This window comes from Rissa tridactyla, chromosome W (genome assembly GCF_028500815.1).
Source record: "Rissa tridactyla isolate bRisTri1 chromosome W, bRisTri1.patW.cur.20221130, whole genome shotgun sequence".
In the NCBI taxonomy this organism is placed as follows: domain Eukaryota; kingdom Metazoa; phylum Chordata; class Aves; order Charadriiformes; family Laridae; genus Rissa; species Rissa tridactyla.
The window spans coordinates 1,534,841-1,560,431 of record NC_071496.1 but is presented as its reverse complement, the minus strand read 5'-3'; the positions used below and the strand labels follow the sequence as shown (position 1 = coordinate 1,560,431).

Sequence of the window (25,591 nt, the reverse complement as noted above, 5' to 3'; positions counted from 1 at the left end):
TACAAAAACTGAAAGCCACCCATTAAAACAAACAAACAAAGGTTGGTTTTTTCAGTAGTGTCCAGTCAGATGGGGAAACTCGTTGTTTTAAGGCACGCAAAGACCAAACATATAAATAGATTTAAAAAGAACTGGACAAATTCACGAAAAAGAACATCCATCGGTGGCTACTGAACCCCGGCCGGGGATGGCCCCGAGCTGTTGGCTGCCAAACCCCAGGGAAAGCCAGAGCAGGGAGGAGCGGACGCACGGAGCTTTGGGCTGAGGCTCCTCCCCAGCACTCTTGGGTTTGGCTTCTCCAGGACAGAGGAGAAAACGGGCAAAGGAAGGTAACTACGGCACCTTCCGCGTGGAAGAGCAAGATAAACATCAGTAGACAAAGATCTTCTGAAAGCGTTCATGTCACAAAAATAGCTGGGATTGCTTAAATACAACTAACCTTTTAAATGTATGTTTTTCTTTCTTACATCACTAACCATTTTACACGTGAACTTTAGCTATCATTTTGGTAAGGTAAGGGACATGACTGAAATCTGTAGGTGACTAAGAAAACCCTGTTTTTGAAGGAAGAACAGAAAAATAGAGTCTTCAGAAGAAACACAGCAAGGAGCATCTGCTGCAAGAGCCCAAAGATTTTGGGAGCAATGGGACAAAACTAACATCATCCTGGGACCGGGCCCTACAGAAATAAGAGCCTGACCTCAAATGCAGGAAACGATAAGCCAGGGTATCACTGTGGAGAACGGTAAGGTACAGTGCTGCTTCACAGAGGGAAGGGCTATGGAATATAAGCAACTGTTTCTATTAATATCGCACAGTTGTTGGTCCATCCCTTCACCGCTGGCTTCAATGAAACGCTATTTAAATGTAGCCGCTGACGCCCCAAAGGCTGAGCGGGGACAGGCTTAGCTGATGGCTTCGGTGTGTCCTACAGCTGCCAGGCTTAAACCATTGGGTTAGTTCCCCGAGCTCTGAAAGGCACCGCTGGGGTCCAGAACAGCACCCAGAATGGAATACAATTCCTATGAAAAGCAAGAACTATTTGGATTAGGCTGGGATGTGCATCATGAAGATGGATGGGAGTACTCAGAGCATGTCCGTGCAGAGCCCGCTCCTCCTCGCGAGCGGCCGGCAGGGAAGAAGGATTGCAGCCCAGCCCAGCTGGCATCAGATTTGTCATCCCGCACTGACGAGCGACCTGATGAAACCTGCTGCCGGTGCTCCCGCAGCAGCTCCATCCGTCTTCCCGGTGGGGGCATTCGCAAGGTAACCTGCGAGGTCACCAAACTCCGAAGTAAGGAACTCCAAAGTAATGTGAGGGTCACCACGGCAGGGGCTCAGACGGTCTAACGCCTCGCCCTGTCACCTCTGTAAAACCTATCCTTGGGTGTTTTTCCAAAAATATGTAAAATGTAGAAGAACAGGTATTGATCCTACCTAAATAAAAGGCTTTCATCACATCCAGCAAGCACTCCTCTACTTCCCTTCAGCTTTTGGAAGAAAACCGTAAGATGTACGGGTTGAGCAAGGTGGAGGATCTTAGGTAAATATTTAACACAATTTCCATGTAAGACCAAAAAAATACTTTGAAAGAACAATTTTTAATGGCTTAAAGTAAATATTAAAAGCTTTTTCAACCCCATGAGAAATAAGGACAACGTTGGAGAGTTGGTAGGACCTGCAAACAACCAAGATACAACAGGAGAACTCAAGGAAAAAAAGGGTAACAGAAGAAACGCTAAACAGATTATTTTCATCTGCTTTGCCATGGGACAGATGATATTTTACAAGGGATTAGTCAGAAAAATTGGCTCCAACTGAAGCGTCAATGTAAAGGCTTTAAAATAAATCAATAAAAAGAAAAATAAGGAAGAGCCAAATGAAGTTTCTAAGAGCTCTCAAGAAATGCGAACACAGAATTGCCTAACTTCTAACCATAGAGTAAAACCGACTGCTTAGACCAAAAAAGAGGTAGAAAATATTAAAAACCAACACTGAAAACAAAGTTCTGTGAATTCAAAGAGCCACCAGATTTTAAATCTGACTTCTCCACTGGGAAAGATCAGAAAGAGCAATATCCAGACGGATAAATACACCATATTGCACAACCAACACCGCTTTTTTGGAGGAAAGCGTGTCTTGCAAATCTGAATTCTTTCAAAATCATGATGAGCACATCAACGCAGAAGATCCAGCAAATATGACAGATTTGTACCCTCAGCTTTCAACAAAGCCACCTCCCAAAGGCTCTTAAAGAAATGAAACTGTCTTCAGATAACAGGGAAGCGAAGGTATTCTTGCAGATCAAGAAATGATCAAGAGAGGGACTACAAGAGCCGGAATTAATAGTTAGCTTTACAAGAGGAGTATTACCAGCAAAATCCCAGTTGTGCAGCTCTGTACTGTTCAACATACTCATACATGGCCTGCAAAAAGACATGGTATACACCGAGGTTGTGACGTTTGGCAGGATCCTGATTCAGGATAATAAAATATAATGTTATGTGTAAAGAGCAGCTCTTGTAACACTAACTCGCTGGGCCATAAATGCCATACGTACATAAAAACCACCAGGCAACAAACACGGGGCAGGGAAAAAGCCGTAAATACACACAAGCTGGCTCTCAGTTACCTAACAAGCAGCCCAGAAAGAGGAGAAAACTTAGAGTAATTAGCTGACAACCTGAGCTGACAGTTAAGCAGCAGAACCAGCCCCTCACTGCCCCCAGGAAAACCCCAACCACGAGCAACAACCGGGCAAAGAGCAGAGACAACCCAGAAGCCCGTTACATCCCTCTGAATCCACGCCACACCTGTAGTTTGGATACAGAGCAAAGATCTGATAAGTCCATCAAGAAAGAGCATCAAGGTCAATAGAAGTGAAGTCAGAAAAAGCAGAGGGTGATTCCCTTAGGGGACAAACTCAATAAACATGGATTCTCCAGCTTGGAAAAGGGACTGCCACAGCAGGGTATGATGCAGGCTACAAAAACCCAAACAACGGGGCAGAAAGGTTTTCATCTGGGGCTCACGGCCACAGGAGAAGGAGGGAGGACCACACCGGGTCTTGAGGGAGCGGAGTCAAAATGAAAGAGGAGGAGCACCGTGTCACAGGTGTTTAACATCACTGGGCCAGGCCTCCAGGAAAGGCTGGGTCACTTCATGGAGAAGAATGAACTCAAGTTTCCCAAGGACTCAGCGCTGCATCCAGCACTGGAACAGCTGGGAAAATATCGTGTATGTTTTTCTGTTCCTCCCAAGGAAATCCTTGGAGTCTTTGCTGGATGCTGGAGACAGGACTGTTGCATAGATGAGTGCTTGGTCTGAACAAGGACAGATGTTTTCAAGTTCTTATGCAAAATACTGAACAACTTAGTGCAAGGAATACTATGAAACTCCTCCAAATCTGGAAGGGCAGCGCTTATCCAAGACATTTCTGCACTGGGCTTTAACTGAATGAAGTAGCCAAATCCAGACTTCAAGAAAGGTTTCAATTAACTAATCGATGATGGACAAGGGTTTGAGGCAAGAGCAAGGGAACAGTCAATGGAACTTCCAGGAGAAGAAATTAAAACAGGTAAGTGAAGTCCATCTCCACAGAGCAGGTAGGGATCTGGGAACAGGATGGTAAAACAGGACTTGGAAAATGCCATCGCTTTGACTCGTGAGCTGTTCCCCCACTCACAAGCCTATTAATGTTCTGAAGACATCGTGAAAGACTGCAACTTTTTGATGGATTGATTCTAACTCTGTTGAAGAGCGTGTTTATTGTTAGAGTTAATCTCCTAAAACTTTCTCAGCATGTTTCTGCGAAGAGCAATTCCGCACTGGAAGGCAAAGGGACAGAATGATGAAGTACAGCCTTTTCACATCCTTCTGCTGGGATTCTGATTGTAAATCTTAGATTATTGAATAAACTTCCAGGAATCAGTATCTCAGCGAGTATCATTATATCTAGCAAAGCATCTAGTGTAACCAATAGGCTGGAGCCTTCGATGAGAGAATTCCAGCCAGACTTTTTATAGTTTAAATTCTAGTACAAACTCACGCTGTTCTGACGGAACAGTGCTCTCTGAAACAGCAGACTGGAAATTATGTTTCTATGTTAAGAAGAGTGGAAAAACTTGCACCATCTCGGTATTCACAGCTGATGATCTTCCCAAATTATGAGGAAGTGACACTGCTGGATAAAAGGCATATTCTTCTTACACTGCGCGACAGTTCACCGCCCTCCTGTAACTGGAAGCTTAACATTCTTGTAAAATATACAGTGCGGTATTATGTGACTGCTCCGGTAATAAAATTACTGTGAAACCAGTGCCTCAAGGGGAAATGCACATAATGTTTCTCCGGGAAAAGCTGCATGTCACAGTGCATAATGTCATACAAACAACATGTCATTAGAAGTGAAAGCAGCGAGCGGGATTAATACGGGTGTCAGATGGATACGATAGACGCGCAGAGCGTATGCTGAAGGCTTAAACATCGCACCGCTTCGGACCTCGGAAAATAAAAAGCCAACGCTTGGCATCAAATTAAGCGCTGCCGATGCCATCCTACAATTCCCTCGGAAGGATTTTGTCCCCGCTGCCTTTGCAGGACCACCAGGGAACGCAGGTCAGCTGCCCCCACCCCGCTCATGGGGACCGGGATGGAGGCACGTTGGCTCCCGGCCGCCCAGCTCCGACGGCTTCCTCGGGAAAATCAGGGAAAAGCGAGCGCGTGCTCAGACTTCAGGGGAGGTTCCCGGGTTTAGGACTTGCATCGAGATCCAAGAAATACTTTTGCAGCCCTCGGTGCAGACACAGCTCAACAGTACCACTTGTTGAATATTTACAGCTGCTAAAAAAATCTGCATCTTTGTATTCTGATTCACACACTGGGTTTTTCAGGAGATGAATCCAGATGACAATCCGGATGCCTTTTATACATGGGAAATTCGGGTACTTGTCTGGGTGGGTCCCAGAGGCACAGTGCATTCGCACCCCTACCTCTTTACAACCCCCTGCAAGATTTTGCGTCCCTAAATGTTATCTGTAAGGGCTTCTGCCTAAGCGGTGTAAAGACGGCTGAATTAAATTTGACTCTATTAGACTTCTTTTGGGGGAAGAAGAGAGAGTGATTTTCCTACGTCACATGCGCAGAAGAGGCAGTACATTGTAAAGGAAGAACTCTCAACGGAATGGCAAGATTGAGCACAGAAATGCTATCCTGAAATGGGATACGTTTTTCTCAGACAGTGACAAATTAAGAAGAGACCGTATTTAGTTTCTTCTTTGTTCAGAGATCTTGAAAAATATGATGCCCATGTGTTAATGTTTGAACCCACCCTCCATTCTTACTGCATTAGTCCTGCTCGCAGTCATTCAATACGGAATCATGTGTGTAATCCGAAACATGTGTCCAGCGATGTGTTCCCTATTTACCAATTATTTAATTAGCTTTATTTGCTCTTTGAGATACAGGCAAAGCAATATTTTTTTATTTCCTGTATTTAAGTATGAACCGGTATTCGCCAAATATTTAAGCATCCAGAGGTATGCTCTTAATTTACAGAGTCGCTCTCAGCAACGTCAGAGGTGGCTCTCTCCCCTACAGGGACACGCTGCCATCGCCGCTTCCCCCCCCACCACGTGGAAACCCAGCGAAGAACTGAAGGGGCTGAACGCCGTGACCCAGAAGTATCACCTCACACAGGCACTGCAGGCCATTAAATCACTAAAGACAATAAAATCAGACTTCGAAACTGGTGGGATCAGGCACTTTACCGGTGCAATGTCTTCCATACAAAAAAGCAACGCGCTTTGCTGTAATTGTACTTAATTCACAAAAAGAAGTAGTAGTAGGAAAACGCATGAGCGAAGGAGGCAAAGGTCAACTCTGATGTGTTTATTCCCACTAAATTCTTGCTATCTCTCTGCACCTACTGAACTGAGACGCTAGTCCTTCCACACCTACCATCAAATAACCCCCCTGCCTTGATTTCGGCTCTTTGATTTCAGCTCTTTGGCGCTAGCAGAGTGCGCTGAAGCGGATGCGAGGGGAGCCAGGAGGGAAAGGGAGCACCTCGGGCGGCAGGCGCAGCGCCCGACCTCAACTCACCCATGATACTGTCCGTCCCGTTGGCAGGGGGTGTGCAAGAGGACGCGCTGTAATGATTTGTGCCACTGCGGTGGAAGGTGGACATCGGAGGAAGACTGGAATTGATGTCTGCTGAGGAGTGTGATGGGTAGCTCTGTGGCAAAAAGGATAAAAAAAGGAAATATTTTAACTACTGCAAACACAGAAGGCAACAGGCTGCTCATATTGCCCCAGTCCTAAGTGCTGTCGTACTTCACCCAACCAAGAGAAGTAAAATATTGCCCAAAGACTAAGAGGGAAGCATATTTTTCTACCCAAATTTGACATCTTCTGGGGGAGACACGGCTTACACCTATCTGATGTGGATAAATATCCACAATGGAAGGTTCACTACTGATGGTGGTACCGTAGAGGTACCATCTCCTTCATGAGAAGAAATTAAGAAAGAAAAGTCAGGTGATGTATCAAGCAAATCCTTTTGACAGGGACAGCTATTGGCGGGGGGCAAAGCCTTCCAAGGGAAGTGGTAGAAACCCCACACTGCTTTTGACATTAAAACCAACATCTGACTACAAGACATGCACGGCTGGTACTACAAAACGGCCCATAAGGAAACACACCGGCATCCCAGGTAATCAACCGGATCAACTCTCCCTCCCACTGCAGCGCCCATGCGAGATGCGATCGAAAACGCGATGGATCGAGTTCTCCAAACAAGCGTGGGACAAACATCTGGGCAGCACACACAAGGCTTTGGTAGCTATGTGGCCGGATCAACCCAAACCTTCCTTAGTGGGACACAGCATTGCTGTGGTCAAACGTTTTGCTGACTTCGCATTACTCTAAACCTGGCTTACATTAGAGCTATTTGTCACCGTTGAACAGCCTTTTCTTAATCGGAGTAAGACACTGTGTGCAGAGAGGTCCTAGACCATGCCCAGCTTTTATCTCTATCACAGCATTGCCCCCAGCAGAGAGAGGTCCTGCAGAAGACCTCTAGGTTATGGAGACTGATACAAAGCCTCCTCAGAAACACGGGCAGCTGGAGACACATGGTGGTACCTGGCCCAGGATCAGGGCATCGAAGTGTCAGAGCAAGATCATCTCTGTGCCCTCTGCCTCCGTAGGTGGCTCAGAGTAAGCTGCTTAAAAACATCCTTCTCTTCATTTGTACTATTTAATTACTTTTTCAGGATTTCTTGTAATTAAGTGCCAAGTAACGGAACACTTGAAAGTTATCTCCAAGAATGTAAACAACGTAGCCCAAACCTATTTTCCTTATCCATGGAAAAACGACCATCAACTCTGACTGAGGTCCAAATAACATTTTCAGGCTTTGACTCGTTACGATCCATTCCAGGAGCTCAGCCCCAAACCCAAGGGGCTGAAGTGGCACAGCCGAACGGCATTTCTCATGTGGCGGAGAGAGGAGGAAAGCAGGAGCGCTCGGGCCACGGGTCTGAACATGAGCGACTCCGTCTCCTCTGCTCAGCGGCTGCTCTGTGACACGTATCGAAGTGCTGGTTTGGGATTTTCTCCCTCAAACCGCTACAGCCAAACAGTTTAGGAAAAACCATGGGATCTGAATAGAACTTAACAGAGAACTGTTCTCTGTATTCAATGCATCTGTTTGGAGAATCACCGATATGCCTGAGAAAGTAAAAATAACAAACAACAGCTTCTCTTTCTTCCTTGTGCTACGTTCATTTTCTCTACAGGTCACTGAGAAGCTGAGGACGTTGGCAGGGAACCGAACTGAAATCACTCAAACTCTCCTCGACAAGCTGACCACTCATGGATGCTCCAGCTGACCACAAGCTGCTGACCTCTCATCGATCCGTTCTATGACTCCATGATGCTCCACCAGAAATCATGCAGAGTATTTAAAGTATCATCGCCTCCCTTCTTTCCCAGTGTTACCTAAAATACAGAAGGCTCTGCCCGTCCAGATACACATAATACATGATCAATATGAGCATCGTCGGCACTGAGCACCTACAACTTGGGCTGGTATCGGTGGTCCTCACGGCCTCTGAGATTTAGGATAAGTATAGTAATACCTACATAGAAAAACATCTTGGGAGGTTTAGGTGGAACATCCCTACCCATTTTACACCGCAGAAATATTTTAGCTCTTCATAAACCCCCCTATGTGTTACAAACCCAAGGAATTCAGAACCGAGGTAAACTTCAACGCACAAATGTTTGCAGACTTGCCCCGTGAAGACACGCTGCTGTTTTACCCCTCCCCTGAGCTGAGACCAGGAAAAGCCACCTAATTCTGACGAATGAGCACCAGTGGAGATAACAAATCAGATTAAATTGGGTTTTAAGAGTTATGCTCAGTTTCTATTATATATGCTTGTCACTTCAGAGCAACGTTAAGTTTGCTTAGTGCCTTAATTATGCCTTTTATACGGGCATGATTAAGCAGTTTTTGAGGCAATTTCTTTTGCTTTTGACTTCCTATTAATTTTACATAGCAGTGTGCTAACCTCGTGAAACATGCGACTTCAAAAGATTTGTTTTGCAAATTAATTTTCAGTTTGCAAGAGCGAGTTTAATTCTTCTTATTCCCCAAAAGATGGTTCTGCAAGACTTTACAGCAATGGACTCCTTCCCCCCTTACTCCTCATTACTCCTCCTTTTTAACGGTCTTCAAGAATGAGAAGTGGAGGTACAAACAGAAAAACGTTACTTGTAACGCTTCACGCATTTTGAGAAAAATTACCTCACTTTAGCTGTCTGTTCATTTCTTTACCTCTTAGTTAAAAACAAAACAAATCCAAAACCATTGATGGAACCCAGTGTTATTTCTACATAACAAATTCAGCCATGATATTAGGATAATATCCCCTAAGCTGCACTCAGATCAGATTTAATTCCAATTTTGTTCTATTCCAATACAATAGATGGAATCGGTCCCAGCAACTTCCTCCTGCTCGGGATCAGGGTGTACCAGAGAAAATAGGAAAAAATGCCTTTTTTTAAAGCAGAAAATTGATGCTAGATCGTTATCTATAAACTCAGACCAGCAAAGGACACTGACTGCCATAAATTATAAACACTAAAATGCAGGGGCGGGTGCAGCTCATCGGCTGGCTGGTGGCCAGAGGACAAGCAGAGGGTACAAACATGGGCTCAACCCCCTTCTCGCAACCTTGGCTGGAGGACCAGTCTGCGGGACCATTTTTTCCTCCTCTTTTCCCTTCCCAGTTACACTAGGAGAGGCTGTGATCCACACAGAGGAGGTGATCTCCAGTGGGAACAGGTACTGCCCGTGGGTGAAGATCGGCAGGACCCCATCGCCACCCTTTTCCAAGGGCCGCGGCAGCCATCTCCACTCCGGGTGCTTCACCGGGCCGTCCTTCAGCTCAAAACTTGCCTTCTTGCAGAGAACCCCAAATAAAATCTCGAAGGCAAAGTTTTTGGAGATTTCTCAAACTCCTTTTTGCAGAGTTGGGAGCACAAAAGGAAGAGTGGAGAACATTTTGGGCCCCATCCCTGGAGGGGTTCAAGGCCAGGTTGGACGGGGCTTGGAGCAACCTGGGCTGGTGGGAGGTGTCCCTGCCCAGGGCAGGGGGTGGCACTGGGTGGCCTTTAAGGTCCCTCCCAACCCAAACCATTCTGTGATTCTATGACCTTGGTGGCCCAACTGGAAGCCGTGTCTGTGCCGTGCGTGGGTGCGATGCGTGTCCCCCCCAGCGCCTTACCAAGCGGTCGTGCGGGTGCAGGCTGCAGTAGCTGCTGGACTGGGGGATGTGAGAAGAGTTGCCCAGCATGCCCCCATAGCCGGGCTGGTTCATCCCGCTGGAGGAGCTCCACGGGTCGCTGCTGTGATGGCCATCTGCAACACAGGAGGGAAACACCGCTGGCTTTGGGCAAACTCCATCCTAACGACCCTAACGAGGGTGCAGGGCTACGCCGCTTCAGCGTAAGGCCATGAGCTTTAATAAAAATGAAGCCGAACTGAGTAACGGTGAATACTGGTGTCATCCTGCAAGGCTTCATTAGAGCCACATCCCTTCGGCTTCAAAGCGTCCTGTTCCTTTGCTCCTGCTCTGCTATCGTCAACTCAAGTGCGTAAACTCCGTTATATCACATTTCATCAGAAACAAAAGTCTGAATATTGAAACAAAAATCCCTGAAGCCTACAGAATGAGGATGGGCTAACGAGCTCTGGAGAAGCCTCCAGCTTGGTGAACGATCGGATAATTCCTGAACTTTGAGCGTTTCCACAATCAGAAAGTTTTATGAGCTGTTTCCTTGTTGCTTTTTCTTTGTTTGTTTAAAAAGAGAGCAGCACCACTTGTACGGTTTCTCCTTTCAGGGATTTCACGGCCTGTGCCTCTGCACCCCCACAGCTTTCATCCCTCAGGCCCCTTCACCGCGAGGTACAATGGGCACCGAAGGGTATAAAAAGGGCTCCCCAAATTTTATCAAGTCGGTTGCATATTTTGCACTTGACTGGGCATGTTGAAATGGAATTATAACAATGCAGTGAAATGTATTTTCTACTGGAAGAATGCCAACGTGCTAACAAAAAAAAAAGGGGAAAAAAAAAAAGGTAAAAAAAGAAAAGGTAACTTTTCGATAATGACCAGCAGACCTGAAAGACGGGCACGTGGGCTGGAAAAGTTGTCAGTTTTTTTCAAACTACAGGAGTTGGTCTAATAAAAAATTATTATGTCTCACCTACAGCCCTGCCTTATTTATACACTTCAAACGCCCTGGCAGCAGCAGCGCTTCTAGCATCACCTTCCCAGGGCTGTTTGAACAGTCATTTAACTCAGATTTATGTCTTCAATACGAATCTACGAGAAGATAACATTTAAAACCGCAGAATGGCTAAGCACTACAAAGGGTAAATATTTGATATCATTAGAACCCTATTAATCCCCAGCTTTACAACTCCACGGGAGTTTCATAGCAGGTTGCTCTTTGGGTGGAATTTATTCACGTTTTAAGCCAAGAGCACCGTTTTCCTTTCGGTCACAGTCCATGCTTCCCACCACTGCTCAGGAAACGGTCCAGATGCAGATCCCCCACCCAGGAGGTGACCAAAGGGGTCGGCACTTCGAATGAGGTCCTCTTCCCTCCCACGAGGGCGGGTGGAGGACCAGTAGAACCCTTCTAGCAGCGCTGGAGCCCCAGACCCAGGGCAGGAGGGTCCCAGAAGGACGGCAACCCTGCCGGTCCTGCCTCCTGCTGCTCCTTCACAGCCAGCCAGCTCATCCCCCCGCGGAAACAGAACCCCAGCCATGAGCATCCTCGAATGAGGAGCCGGAGACGTGGCAAAGCTCCGCAGGAGATGGTCGCCCTGAGACAGGGAGCTGAGCCATCGGCAGCGCCCGTGACCTTCAAGTGGTGGGAACACAAAATGGGTTGTTGGGGTTTTTTTTTCTAAGTGTATATATATTAATATAGAATAAAATCCAATCCCTTGCCCTGCAAATCCTTTAGCCTAGCAGTCCTGCAGAATTAAAGAGATTTACTCACCCTTTACTAAAGCAGAGTATACACAGAAGTGTTTAAAAGCTGATTATTTCACCCTAGATGTAACAAAGGATGAGTACCCCAATTGCAGTGGATCTTTCCAAACTCTAGGAATTTTATTTACTAAGTTGTATCAAATATGTGCGGTAGCAGCGAATACATGAAAACTATTAACCCATCCTCACACGAGAGAAACGGCTTCATTATAAAAAGGTTGCTCTAATTCCATACACGGGCAAATAGAATACTTGTAGCGCTGTATACTTTGCGTAGGGCAAAATCTTTCTCATTAACATACAACAACAACGCACAAAGTACACGCACAAATTTGTGTGCGTTTAATACATGCATAATCTATGTGCGCGTGCTGGAAAAAAATGCTTCCAGAACCTCAGGTGATAAGAGGCTGGAAGTTATTCACGATGCTGCTTCGCTGCAGGATCAAAACAAGATGCTCATCGTGGTCAAACGAAGGTCTTCATTTTAATGGTAATGGCACAGACCCCGAGACGATATGCCAGCCTGTCTGGCCTGCACACAAACCAACATACAAACACGGAAAATGTATGCAAAATAGATTTCCTTTTGAAAGCCGCTTCTTACCTTGCATGAAGAAGGAGCTAGGAAAAGTGCTGGCTGCTGGTTTTGAGGATGGATAACCTGGTGAATCCCTATTGTAGTCGGCAGTGCTTGCTGACGGGGCATAAACCTAAGGAAAAAAGACTAATTTAGTACGCCTTTAGCAGGAAGCAGGAAAGAAATATTGAGTTTTTACCTTGCTCAGTATAAATCAGTTCACAACACCACATAATTCTTCTCTCAGAACACAAAAAACCTCAGTATATGTGTGACTGGAAAATAAATTTTAAGCTTCAAAAGAAACTCCAGCCTGACATTTTCCAGCTTTAAACAAGGGTATTTGCGAGGTATTTGTCAAACTATGTATTTCTGTAAATAAAACGAACAAACAGATGTACATATGTTCTTCCTAGAGCATTACGGAGCTTAAAATAAACAGGAACTCGAAACAATGCTGATTTTCTCGAATGACAGCGCACAGGCTTTAAGCACTTAAGAACAAAACTGAAAGCACTGCAAGGAAGTCAAGAACTTTATTTCCCAACCTAAAAAAAAAATAATAATAAAATAAAATTTAGAAAAAACAGCATTATCAAGAACCCTGAAAATTACAAACATATCTGGGGATATTAAATTCCCATGGATCAAGCTCTTTCCAGAGACGCTTGAAAGGACTATTAAAAACCTGGATCTCCACAAGACCACCAACACAGCCTGTGTACACACCAGGGGAAAAACTCCTCCTTTCTAAGGACTTATTATATTTGTCTGTGCAATAAACTTAGTACGTGTGCCAAAACACTAATTTACTTACATTTGTTTACTAATACACCAGAGCTTTCTGCAACTTGCCTTTTAGAAAATATCTCTTGCACTCCTTGCTTTAGTTTAGCTCGACCAGGACGGCATTTAAAACCAAAACAAAACCACACACACAAAAAAAAAAATCCTCCCCCCCCAAACCAGGCTGATAAGGTAATTTATTATTTCCAGCGCAGTTTATTCCCTCTGCCTCTACGCTCGCGCTATTCCTCGGCGCTTTGTTTCCGCGCTGGAGGTGCCTCTCTCCAGATGGTCAGGAAGACCGAAGCGCTGTCATCTCCTTGATGAAAATGGATACCTTCCTGCCTCCATTTTGAAGCAGGCAGCGGATCACAAAATTGGCAGAACGCCTGCTCCGACGTTCGCAGGTCACGGCGAAAAGGGAAGAGAAATTCCCCCGGCCGAGCGTGGCCGCCGGCGGGCTGGGGAGGGCCCGGGCCTCCTCCACCGGCAGCCCCCGGCCGGGGCAGGGGGAGCCAAGGGCTCAGGGAAAAGAGCAAAACCCACCCAAAACCAAACACCGGGGAGCAAAAGGCTGAGGAATGCTGGGTGACGTCCCCGCACGCCTCGGGGCTCCATCCTCACAGGGCCATGGGACATCGCATCCCCTGGCGGCACAGCAGCTCTCGGGCTTCCTGAGCTTGACCATCACTCACCCAGGCAGGGCCAACAGCAGCTCCATGGCCACGACCAGCCCAATGTTACAAGGAGGGTAACCCGGGGAGGGTTTGGGGTGCCCCAGGGAAGCCTGGAGACTATTTGGACGGGTAAAATGATGCAATGCAGCTCCGCACCCAACTGGCCAAAGCACCCCACCACAAAGCCACCACCCTGCGCAGGAGGCAGCGGGTGTGATGCCATCGCTCTAGGGGGCAGGGGGGAACTTTCTACTCGTGTGTCAGCATTTAACTGGATTAAAGGTACAAGGGCAAGTGTAGGGTCCTGCACCTGGGGAGGAATAACCCCATGCGCCGGTACAGGTCGGGGCTGACCTGCTGGAGAGCAGCTCTGCAGAGAAGACCTGGGAGTCCTGGTGGGCAACAAGTTGCCCATGAGGCAGCGATGTGCCCTAGTGGCCAAGAAGGCCAGTGGTCTCCCAGGGGGCATTAAAAAGAGCATGGCCAGCAGGTGGAGGGAGGTCATCCTCCCCCTCTGCTCTGCCCTGGGGAGGCCACAGCTGGAGCACTGGGTCCAGTTCTGGGCTCCCCGGTTCCAGAAGGACAGGGAACTGCTGGAGAGAGTCCAGCCGAGGGCTACCAAGATGATCAAGGCATTGGAGCACCTCTCTGCTGAGGAAAGGCTGAGGGCCCTGGGGCTGGTCAGCCTGGAGAAGAGCAGACTGAGAGGGGATCCCATCAATGCTCAGCAATAGCTAAAGGGCGGGTGGCAAGAGGATGGGGCCAGACTCTTCTCAGTGGTGCCCGGTGACAGGACAAGGGGCAACGGGCACAAACTGGAACACGGGAAGTTCCATCTGAACATGAGGAACAACTTCTTTCCTTTGAGGGTGGCAGAGCCCTGGAAGAGGCTGCCCAGAGAGGCTGTGGAGTCTCCTTCTCTGGAGAAATTTCAAACCAACCTGGATGCGTTCCTGTGCCACCTGGCTCTGGGTGACCCTGCTCTGGCAGGGAGCTGGACTAGATGATCTCCAGAGGTTGCTTCCAACCCCTGCCAGTCTGGGATTCTGGGAAGTACCTAACCAGGAAGAGCCAAACCCTGCTGCCTGCCTGCAAGGTGGCGGGCAGGGCTGGTCCTGGCCCCGCAGGGGTATCCAGCCCTTGGGTGTACCGTCCCAGCCTCCGCCGTGATGGTGAGGGACCGGGGGGGCCCACGACCCCAGAATGGTCCCTGCACGCATCGGTCAGGGCAGGCACCAACTGCAACGGCCCAAAGTGTCACCTGCTCTAATATTGCCACCTTCAGCATCACTGTTTTCTGATCACCTCTCCCTTCAGGATGCTGCGCCATGCAGAAAGCAAGCTGGCGTGGGACATTTGGGATGGTTTCCACCTGGGGCGAAAGTCCCTCTTGACCTCAGCCCCTCTGCCCTTGCAAGGAGAAGTGCTGTGACTCAGCTACGGGAAGGGAGGTCAGGATGATCCTGGGAGAACAGGGGAGACGGGATGAAGGAGAGCTGTGGGAGGCATTGGTCAGCCCAAACCCCTGCACTCCGGTCAGGGAGAAGGTAAGGAGACACCCCCTTCTCACACACCCCTTCCCAACCGACGGCAATTCCTCCATTCTGCTATATCGTGAGATGTTCAACAGCTCGGGGCCTTTCGTTCAGCGCACGCCGCTGCCTGGCAGGGGTTTTTCTCTTTGGGCTGCCCCCATGGAGCAGGGAGGGTCTCCTGGGAAGGATGGCGCCCGTGCGTGTGCCCGTGCCACCCACTGGTGACAGCCATTGCCCCTCTACCAAGGGGCGACCACGTCTTGCTCCCAGTAGACCCTAACTGTCCCCTTCTTGTTGTGCTTGAAGTTACCAGGCTCGCAGAGAAGTTTGACGCACGTTTTGGTGAAAAACCAGCCCAAACCAGTTATTTTTAACTTGTGCGGTGCAAAGGTCAGGTCACTGGACAGGTATCCCACAAAGCACCCTGAAGGCCAGGGAGGTTTCCCAAGGGATAGGTGACCACCTAGTGACCTCATCAGTGAGGAAATAATTCCAGTGCATCCCAACCACCATGCGCAACCTGGGGAAAATGAGATGGGCCCTGGCCTGGGAAGAGATGAAGAAATCCCCTCCCGTGTCCCCTGTCATCACTCCTGCTATTCCAGAGGTGACCAGCACCTCTCCCCCGGCGCCCCAGGAGAGGGACGGTCCTCCCACCGTGCAGTCCAGCCCTCCTGCTCACGATACATGTTCATCTCACCCTCGGTTTTTCCTCAATTCCTGCAGCCATCCGGCCTAACTGCCTTCAGACGGGACTCCCGCTCAACCAAAATTATGCCCGGAAAGGGCCCTCTCCCACCAACGGAAATTTGGCTTTGCACCTCAGCTTTCTGCAGTACCTGGGTTATAAAGGTCTAACAGCTCCCCGTACGCGCTGTAAAGAAAATGAGTATGGATTTTACGCCTCTCGCTGAGTTTTTTCCTAATGTATGAGTTTGCTTCGCTTCGTTGCGTGTTGTCTAACACAACCCCAAAGCTGCGGGGTCGGGGTCTCCAAGGCGGGTGCCAGCGTTGCCCACCACGCTGACGGGGCTCCATTGGGCCATGGCAAGAGGTGATGCACCAGGACAAGGTGGCAATTCCAACCGGGTCACACTCCTCCAGGGATTTTTCTTTAAATTTCTTCATGGTTGTGCAAAGATGCCGAAGGAAGGCTTTGGCACAATCCAGCAAAGCTCTCCTCGAGTGGGAGGTGGAGCAGGGAAGGAGAGCAAAGCATCGGGAGGAGCAGGGGAGGGCGGACGGAGGCTAGCGGGCATGAAGGGACGGGAAAAATAGCCAAAATAAATGCCAGCTTACCAAGTGTCATGTAACTGGGTGTAACTCTTCCTCGCTAAAGGCAGAGACTTGATTTATTCTTCTGGTGGTTTTACAGCCCAGTTTTCACACAGTGAAAGCCACTGGGCTGAAGCAAATTAACTCATTTTGCTGTGACAGGCTCAGTCGCAGGAAGAATTTGAGGAGATATAAGGTAGCTTTTTAAAAAATCCTGTATTTTCCTGAAGAAGTGTCACTCTTCCAACATAAATATTCATTATTTTCAGATTTTTGATCGCAGTGGGATTCTCATGTTATCACGACATTAGCTGAGAGCACGGGGGGAAATCCCTCTCCTGTTAAAATGTGCAAAAGTCTCCAGATTTGTTTCCCTCTGTGCTATCAGGACCGCAGCATTTTCGACAGGCAATAAAGAGAGCGTAGGAGACGATTAACTGGATGAGCAATATTCTGACTGGCCCCTGTCCTCTTGTCATTCTTCCACCAAAAAAACGTTTAAAAAAGCAAGAAGTGTATTATTTAATCACATCAATAATCTGTCCAGAAATGCTTGCCAGATAATTTTACACGGAAGGAATTGCCCCGATAACCCCATTTAAACAGAGACATAAATTATCAGGAGTAAGTGCTGATAAAGAAAACAACCCAATAACTTGATCCAGAATAGCGAAAGTAAAACGGGTTAAATTTACAGCACCGGTAAAACCGGTAATATGCTGTCTGCAAAAAGGCAAAAGAGAGTAAACCGCAGATGTGTACAAGTGACTTTCTGATTTGACAGAAAATATATTATAGATTTAAGGATGTTAATATTCTTAAAAGAGAGCCTGAATTTAGAAAATCACTCTGACTCATGCTGGGAGGTTTGAAGAGATGATGAATAATGATCTGGGAAAAACACGCCATTCTGTAATATGACATGATGAAAAAATTATCACATTGTTGCCATTTTTGGGAGCTTGCCTGTAAGTTCCAAACACCTTTTCTTCTACAATTCTTACGGAAAGCTCGCTGTCCTGGGAACACATTTCCAACATCTTTCGTTTTTCGGTGTTTAAGAGCCTCGGTTAGCAGAGCTGCCGAGATCCCTGGATGCTCGCGGGCTGGATGGACCACGGCACCATGCTCAAGCCTTGGGGATCCAGAGTCCACCGAACAAAGGATAAACAGCCTTGAAAACACCTATTAATGAGTGATATTAGCTATTGAGTGAACCGGAGGTGTGCTGCTTGGTGGTGGCAGGGGCTGGGTGAGGGATGCGGCCACCCCTCGCCGGCCGGGAGGTCTGTGCTTGGCCGAGTACCGGGAGCTGCCTCCAGCACGGAGGCTCGGTGGGACAGGCCACCTCCCCGACCCACCGCGCTCCCTCCACGGGGCTGGCTGGGGCCACGGCTGCAGATGCTCGGAAACCCAGCCCGAGCAAGGAGACGTGAGATTGCCTTTCCCCCTTCCACCTTGGCTCTTCTCCTCGCCTCCCTCCGCCTCTCCTCCGCTCCCAGGCGCCGGCTATACCGTTGCCAGAAGTTTTCCATTTTTCCTCTCAAATTGAAACGTGTCTCTATTTTCCTGCTCGCGAGATGCTCTGCACAAGGCAGGTGGGACGGGAGGGCATCCCTCCAGCGCGACGGCGTGCAATGGGGCTCGGCAACCCCAGCCTTCCCACGCAAAGTGAAATTAGGAAAAATCTATTACCTGGCACGCACGGCACGAGCGTAAAGCACAGGCTGTAAAACACAACCGTGATTGAGAGCAGCGTATTTCCATATCCAGAGCAACCCACTTAAATAGGTACCTGCTATAAGGAAACATTTGCGAAGAGAATAAACCCATCAATCAGCAGCCCAGAGACTTTAAAATACATGGCGAAACTCCTTTAAAATTAAGATCTCAAAGAGAACATTTATTAAATTATAAGTGCATTACCAAATGGCCAAGCGTAGCGGCTATCAGGGCTGTCAGGGGGAATAAACCTCCTCACTGGAACAAGCTGCTCTGCATTAGCAGACGTCAGCTGCAAACAGAGGGGGAAAAACTCTTTTAAGCGGGTACCTGCTGGAGCGGCCGGCGCTGGCTGCAGGAGCTGCTGCCCCTTCCGCCCACCTCCGCCTCGCTGGGACGCGGGGGCTTGGGCTAACCGGACGGAACACAGGCGAGCCGCGGGCCGAACGCTGCTATTTGCACTCTCGGTATTCCAAATTCCTTGGTCCCAACCTGGTTTGCACAAGCCGGGCTGCTGGGTGCCTCGGCAGCCCGGGAATGCCCGGCTGCACCGGGATGGACACGAGACCCCTGGGAAGCAGCAGGGACCCCAGCCAGAGCACGCAGAGGGAAACGCTCTCACTAGTAACACTAAAAAAACCTATTTTTTCTTTTTAAAATTTAAATAAAATCACTATTTCTTCCTTTACAACCACTGGAGGGACACACTCGGCTACTGTCCTCACTCCTCCCAGCTCTGCCATCAGACCAGCGACAGCTCTGCCAGGCTAGGGATGAATTTCCCCAGCTTTTAGTTAAAAAAAAAATTAATTAAAATAAAATAAAATTCTGTACTTTAATACGTGCGAGGAGCAGCCCCCCCCACCCCCCCGCTTTCCGTGGGCTGACCTGCTCCAGGTTTCCAGCAGAAGGGCACTTTTCAAACCGCAGGTCCCTAATTTCGGCCACATGTTGCTGCGGGCGTGGGGGGGGGGGAGAGGAAGAGGAGCGGGCGCGGGGGCTGATGAAAAGCGCAGCCCCGCCAGTGAAGCACATTACCAGCCCGGCCTGCAAGGGGCCGGAAGGAAAACCCACCCACCTCACCCTGCGTTTATTCTATCAACCTGCAATCGCAGCAATCAAAACCAGATGTCGGCTCTTCCAGATCTTTCTCACAGGACAAACACGCGAAGGGCCTCGGGCCTGGCGTTGCCATCAAATGGTAATTGAGACCATATGAGCCCCGACACAGAAAAGCACATGCAAACCACCCCCCGGCCCCGTGAGAGGTATGAAATTGCAGGTCCCGCTGAGCCGTTAAGTGCACGGTGCACCGTGAAAAACAAGTGTACGTCGCCGGGGTAAGCACCTGCGTGGCAGGGCCCGCGGGGGTCAGGGCGAAGCGGGGGGTTAGTGCCGCGGAAAGGACGCCAGCGCAGGTGTGAGACCAGTCACACCCCCCCACACCCCCCGCCCCCATCGCCTTGGCATCACTTCTCTGCCACATCCTTTTATTGGAGCCGGTTTTCCCGCACGCACTGTGTCGTGCAGCGAGAACACAGTCACAGCATGGCAGGGGTGGGAAGGGACCTCTGGAGATCATCTAGTCCAACTCCCTGCCAGAGCAGGGTCACCCAGAGCAGGTGGCACAGGAACGCGTCCAGGCAGGTGTTGAATGTCTCCAGAGAAGGAGACTCCACCACCTCTCTGGGCAGCCTCTTCCAGGGCTCTGCCACCCTCAAAGGAAAGAAGTTGTTCCTCATGTTCAGATGGAACTTCCCGTGTTCCAGATTGTGCCCGTTGCCCCTTGTCCTGTCACCGGGCACCACTGAGAAGAGTCTGGCCCCATCCTCTTGTCACCCGCCCTTTAGCTATTGCTGAGCATTGATGGGATCCCCTCTCAGTCTGCTCTTCTCCAGGCTGACCAGCCCCAGGGCTCTCAGCCTTTCCTCAGCAGAGAGCTGCTCCAGTCCCTTGATCCTCTCTGTAGCCCTCGGCTGGACTCTCTCCAGCAGTTCCCTGTCCTTCTTGAACCGGGGAGCCCAGAACTGGACCCAGCGCTCCAGCTGTGGCCTCCCCAGGGCAGAGCAGAGGGGGAGGATGACCTCCCTCCACCTGCTGGCCACGCTCTTTTTAATGCCCCCTGGGAGACCACTGGCCTTCTCGGCCACCAGCGCACATCGCCCGATGCGGGCTGCAGGCTTTGCAGGAGCTTTAGCCCCAGATCATCTCCTCTCCCGCTGCTCCTGTTTATTAAAAAAAAATCTGAGTGAGACTCCCTGACTGTGACCTCGCACCTTTCCGTGCAGGATGCACCCGGGATGTGGGTCTGGATGTGCTCCCGCACTGGGTCCTGCCAGCACGGGTCTGGGCAGAACATCCCAGTTGCCTCCCGCTGCGGCACGGGCACCGCTTTCCCTCTCCCTTTCACAGATGCCATCGAGTAGGAACTTGCAAAGCCTGACGTCGACTCAAAAGCCACTACAAAGTGCCAGCCTTACAAACCACAGCTCGTTTTGAGGCGAAACGCTGAAATCTGGACCAAACCACCTATTTGCCGCGCACTGGTTGTTCCGCTCCCACCAGGAACCACAGCTCGCACAAGGAGCTGCCCTGCGCTCAGCATGCCCTAAACATTAGCTGCCTTTTTTTTTTTTTTTTTTTTTTCCCTTATCCCACCCTATATGATCCTCTAAGTCCGCAGATCCTGTTCAGTTAAAATGTCTTCCAGATGGGCCTGCTGAATACTGCATCTCGTGAACGCCCAAAGTTAAAAAGGGGTCAACTAAACTAGAGAAAAAAAAAAAAATAAAAATTACAACATTATGTCATCCCTGCGCAGTAATACACACTCGGAAAAGGCAACAATAACATAAATAGACCCAGAGATTTTCTGTTGGGACCCTGATTTCTTTCTGCCATTTGTCTTTATCCCAGATGACTGGCAAAGCAGCGCGAGAGCAAACGCCACCGCCCCCAGCCGGGTCGGGACACGCAGGTGAATTCTGCTCTAACGTGACAGCGTTTTTCTGGGATCCTGAACAACCAGGAGGCAGAGCTCACCCAAAGGTCCCACCAAAACACAACTGTATCCAGTAGGCATTAGGGAAAGAGAAGGAAGAGCGAGAGGAACAAGAAAAGGAGAACGCCAAAGAGTGGCTAAGGAGATATTGGGAGACGGACACCTACAGCAAGAGGAAGCCCAGGGGGAAAAAAATCCCGAGAGAAGGAAATTTAATAATGAAGTAGCAATGGGCCATAGTGACGGGCACAGCAGAAAAACCTCAATGTTTTTAAGAGTATATTACAGAAGGGACAAAGTAAAAGGGGATGCCCAGGATCCCCAGCACCACCAGCCGCGAGACCAGCCGAGGCGGGCAGGATCAGAGAGCAGTGTCCGACACACAACCTTCGTCCCAGCCGAGTGACATCAGCTGGGCATGGCTTTGCCATCTGGGTTTTTTTCTTTCTTTCCTTTTTTTAGAGCCACCAGGTCACAGGGATGTGAGCACAGGCGGGATCAGCCTCCGCCAGGGGACGGGAGCAGGGGAGGCTTCGGGAACCGAGACGTGCCCTTCAGGCTTGAGCACAACTCTGGTCATGCCTCTCCAAGACACGAGCCTGCTGTCACCAGCCCCCGTCACCAGCCCTGCTGGCATTTGGAGCATGCTCGGCTGAAGGGATGGAAAGACACGCCAGCACAGAAGATGCAACAGAGGGTGTGGAAAAATGAGAAAATTATAGATTTTGGAGACGCTGACACCATGAAAGCCGATGAGGAGCTGGCGACTCAAGAGTCAGCTAACTTACCCAATTTGGGTGAGACCAACACCCAGCCCTGATGGTGACACCGGGTAGACTGGTCTCACTGTGGCGGGGCACAGGGAAGGACCCCAAGGACGTAGAGGGCAACGGAGAGGAGCAGGAGACACGTTCAGGAGAAGCAAGAGAGCAAAACCAAGAGGGAGCGGGCAGGAAGAAGGGACAAAGAGCCAGGGTTGTGACCAGAGAGATGGGACAAAAATAAAGAAATTAAGCCAACATCCTGCAGTTCCCAGGATTTCAGCGGTCACAAGACGCTGAGCAAGGCAGAACCAGACCTCCAAACAGCAATAAAGAGGCAGCAGAGGAAAAAGAGTGGGAAAGGAGAAATAAAAGTGATGATGAAAAGAACAAAGGTGCCACTTGGCCGAGTTCCAGGGGCAGTTCCCATACGTGAATTCTAATTCACATTTCATGTAAGATAGCATGTTTTTATGCATTTTGGGCTTTTTTTTAGTAAAGGAGTTCCCAGAAGGAGACAGAGAAAAGGAAAAGGACTATTTCATGCATTTTCCTTCTTTCACGATCTGCTTTCTAACTTCCTTTTCTCCACTGCATTTATCGAGAACCATTTTGTGTTGGTTTTCTTTTTTTTTTTAATTTTCTATGCTCTGTTTACAAATACACGCAGAGACAGTGAATGCATCAGACATCTGCCCGTATTTTCCTCTCAAATCTCTCCGCAAGAAAAGAGCCTTAATTTTGCAATCTTCCAGTGTTTCTGGTCATTATCTACCTAGCACAGTGGGATCAAATGATTTAAAGCATATACAATCATTAATTAGACCTTATCTGTTTGCCGAAAGTCCTGACGCGAGCTCCTGCTGGTGGTGGGTTGGAGACCCAGCGATGAACCCTCGTGGTGGGTATCAATCGGCAGAGCTGATCACAGGGAAAGAGGGGACCGAACTGGGCACACTGGGAGAGACTGGGACAATCCAAAGGAAACCGTGTTTCACCGGCGAGTACCAGGGATGGAAATACCCCCGTTGAGGACTGAGGCTGGTGGAGCATCCCCAGGAAACTGGCTACGAATTCTTCTACTCTGGCTAGGACACCAAGCCTGCCATCAAGGACCCTGCTCCCCGGCTCCAGCCCAGCCCTGGGCTAGCAAAGAACCACAGAATAGAACTGTTTAAGTTGGAAAAGACCTTTAAGAACATTGAGTCCAACCATAAACCCAGCACTGCGAAGTCCACCACTAAACCGCGTCCCTCAGCACCACGTCTGCACCCTCTCTACAGAGAGCTGGGTGCGTGCTCCCTCAGCAGCCAGGATTTTGGCTGTTGAACTGGGGAACTGCGGGATAACTGGGTGCTCAGCCAGCTCCAGTGGGAATGAAGGTTTCAGTGAAGAGCAGAAAGGAGCCCAGACCACGTTCCAGCTTCCAGCAGTTTGATTTTTTTTGGTGGGGCCCGATCGGAACCCAGCGCCTCAGCCCCACCTGAGTGACGAAGGAGGAGCTGTGCCCTCCGCGGAAATGGCTTCATCCCCAGGGATCGGCGGGAGGGGGGGGACACACAGCGGTTTCAGGTGCCGAGACACAATAAAAACAATGAGGAAAGAAAATGTTTGCTTTTTATGTCAGCAGAGATGTCAGTACCCATTAATAAATCTATCTGCTAAATCTACTCTTATTCATGTGGGACATCACCAAGTTAAAGTAAAATAAATTATCTTTAATTAAATGGAATTGTCGTCTTCCTCCTGCTATCATCCCCAATTATTACATCCTAATCAGCCCTTTTGGGAGAAGGCATGAGGGAAGGCTGAAAGGCACATTTACTATAAACAATTTCTCTCTCTGTCAAGAGATGGAAATTTTATTTTAATTATTGTTTAGGACTATGATTTTCACCCAGTTTCTGATGAAAGGGATTAAAAGTTGAAAATGCCATCATTCAAAGAAAGAAAGAAATCTGTTCATGTCATCGCCGCAGAGCAATTTCCTCCTAGTCCCTCCTACAATTAAAGCCCAGAGCAAGGCAGAAGCAGTTAGGAAATATGCAAGTCATTTGTTGAAACTTCTTCATTATGATTTCCAGCGGGAGATTTACGTTATAGAATATTTTTGACCCAAAAGAGGAGGAGGAGACCCAAATGCATGAAGCTGGATGGGAAGGGGATGTTTGGAGGCCAGCTCCAAGCCAGGACCCGGCCGGGCTACAAAGATCTACGCTCTGCCCGTGTCCCCTCAGCAGTACGAGGCTTAAATAAACACATCGGAAGTCTGAACTCCTGAAATCTCATTTTTTTGGGGATGGATCGCGCTGGGAAAAGCAGCCTGCAAGCTTTCTGCTGCCCGGGCAGCGCTTGCCTACGCTGGGGCGAGGTTTTGAGCAAAGCTGATTAATATCGAGAGTATCAGGGCTGTGCGAACCTGCCCGATTTAAACGCGACCATGGGAAATTCAGATGGTCGAGACGCAGATTTGGGCTGGGGCGAATCTGACTCAAACTCAAACTCTGTCATGTGAAGATGGGCGGGTTCAAATGGGAAGGGGGTGGGGGGGGGGAAGAAAAGAATAAATTAATACTGCCGTTAAAGCTCCACCGGTTCAGAGCCCGAGCTGCGCGCAGCTGTATTTGAGAAGTTTAGTTTGCTAGTGTTTAAAAAGCACTTTGAATGAAGGGTACTCTCGGGGTCTGATTTTCAAACACGCTCCGAGTTGTGTTTTCCCCATTACCATGACTGCATGTAAATGAAGCACTTGTGCCCGCGACTCCGCCGTAATCCTTTGTACACAGCCGGGCTATGCAATCACCGTAATTGTGCCCACAAATTAGGCACACAAAACAGCCCAGGCACAGCCTGCCGAATCGAGTCCCACGAGCGTGAATAGTGTCACATACTCAAACACGCCAAAATCCGGGGCTGCCACTCAAAGCTCCCTGGGCTCCAGGTGACTCGGCCAGCCCCAGGGGCAGGCGGGGGGAGCCGGCCAGGACATCGCTAGGAAACCCTCCCCAGCAACCCCAAAACTTCCCAAAGAAAAGAAAAGAAAAAAAATCAAACACCCCCCCCCCCCATATAGTTTTCTTTCAGAGTTTAGCTAAATCATATTCGTAAGGCATTATAAAAAATATGAACGCTATCATTTAGATAACTGCATTTAAAGGAAAGCTAATGATAAACATATATATTTTGAAAATCTCAGCCTGCTTCATCTGTCTTATAAAGAGAGCCCTGCCGATCAAAATCTCGACGCTGTTTTAACACGGACTTTATTCCCTGTCAGCACTGATAGCCGTGTCCTGGCTCCATTTAGCTTTAAACAAAGCTGGGCATTTAACAATGACTTTTCACAAAGCTTTTAGCAATGACTGAGCATTTTCATCTTTGTCTTTGGTTCAAGCTCACTGCTGAAATGACTAACTATTAGGTAAACAATGAAAATATAACCAAAAAATGTTTTTAGAGGACACATTCTGCCCATCAGCTGAACTGTGCCCTTCCTGAGCGTAACTGTTCGCTTACCAGAAACCTTCTAAGATGTCATTCTTAAAATAACACCTCAAGCAAAATTTACATCAAGGCTTTTTCTGAAGTTACTGCTGCTCGACATCACCCCGAGTTAAAGCTGCACTTCCCTAATTAAGCCCAAGGCCCTGCACGGGTTTTAAAACCCGTTCCAATTCTGGT

The 25,591-nt window shown here is 48.8% G+C and overlaps 1 protein-coding gene across 25 annotated transcripts in view; it reads right to left on the bottom strand.

Annotated features, from left to right (window-relative positions):
- The window catches only part of LOC128901944 (transcription factor 4), a 236,692-nt gene that overhangs the window by 28,134 nt on the left and 182,967 nt on the right, over positions 1 to 25,591 (bottom strand). For 24 of the 25 annotated variants that reach the window (XM_054184120.1, XM_054184112.1, XM_054184110.1 and 21 more), the window contains 3 exons: positions 12,181 to 12,286; positions 9,795 to 9,928; positions 6,103 to 6,235 (listed from right to left, as the gene is read on the bottom strand). In XM_054184120.1, coding sequence (XP_054040095.1) covers positions 6,103 to 6,235; positions 9,795 to 9,928; positions 12,181 to 12,286 — 373 coding nt within the window. Of the gene's footprint in view, positions 1 to 6,102; positions 6,236 to 9,794; positions 9,929 to 12,180; positions 12,287 to 12,970; positions 12,991 to 25,591 lie in introns of those variants that run through there. The other variant, XM_054184129.1, reaches the window with a different exon arrangement.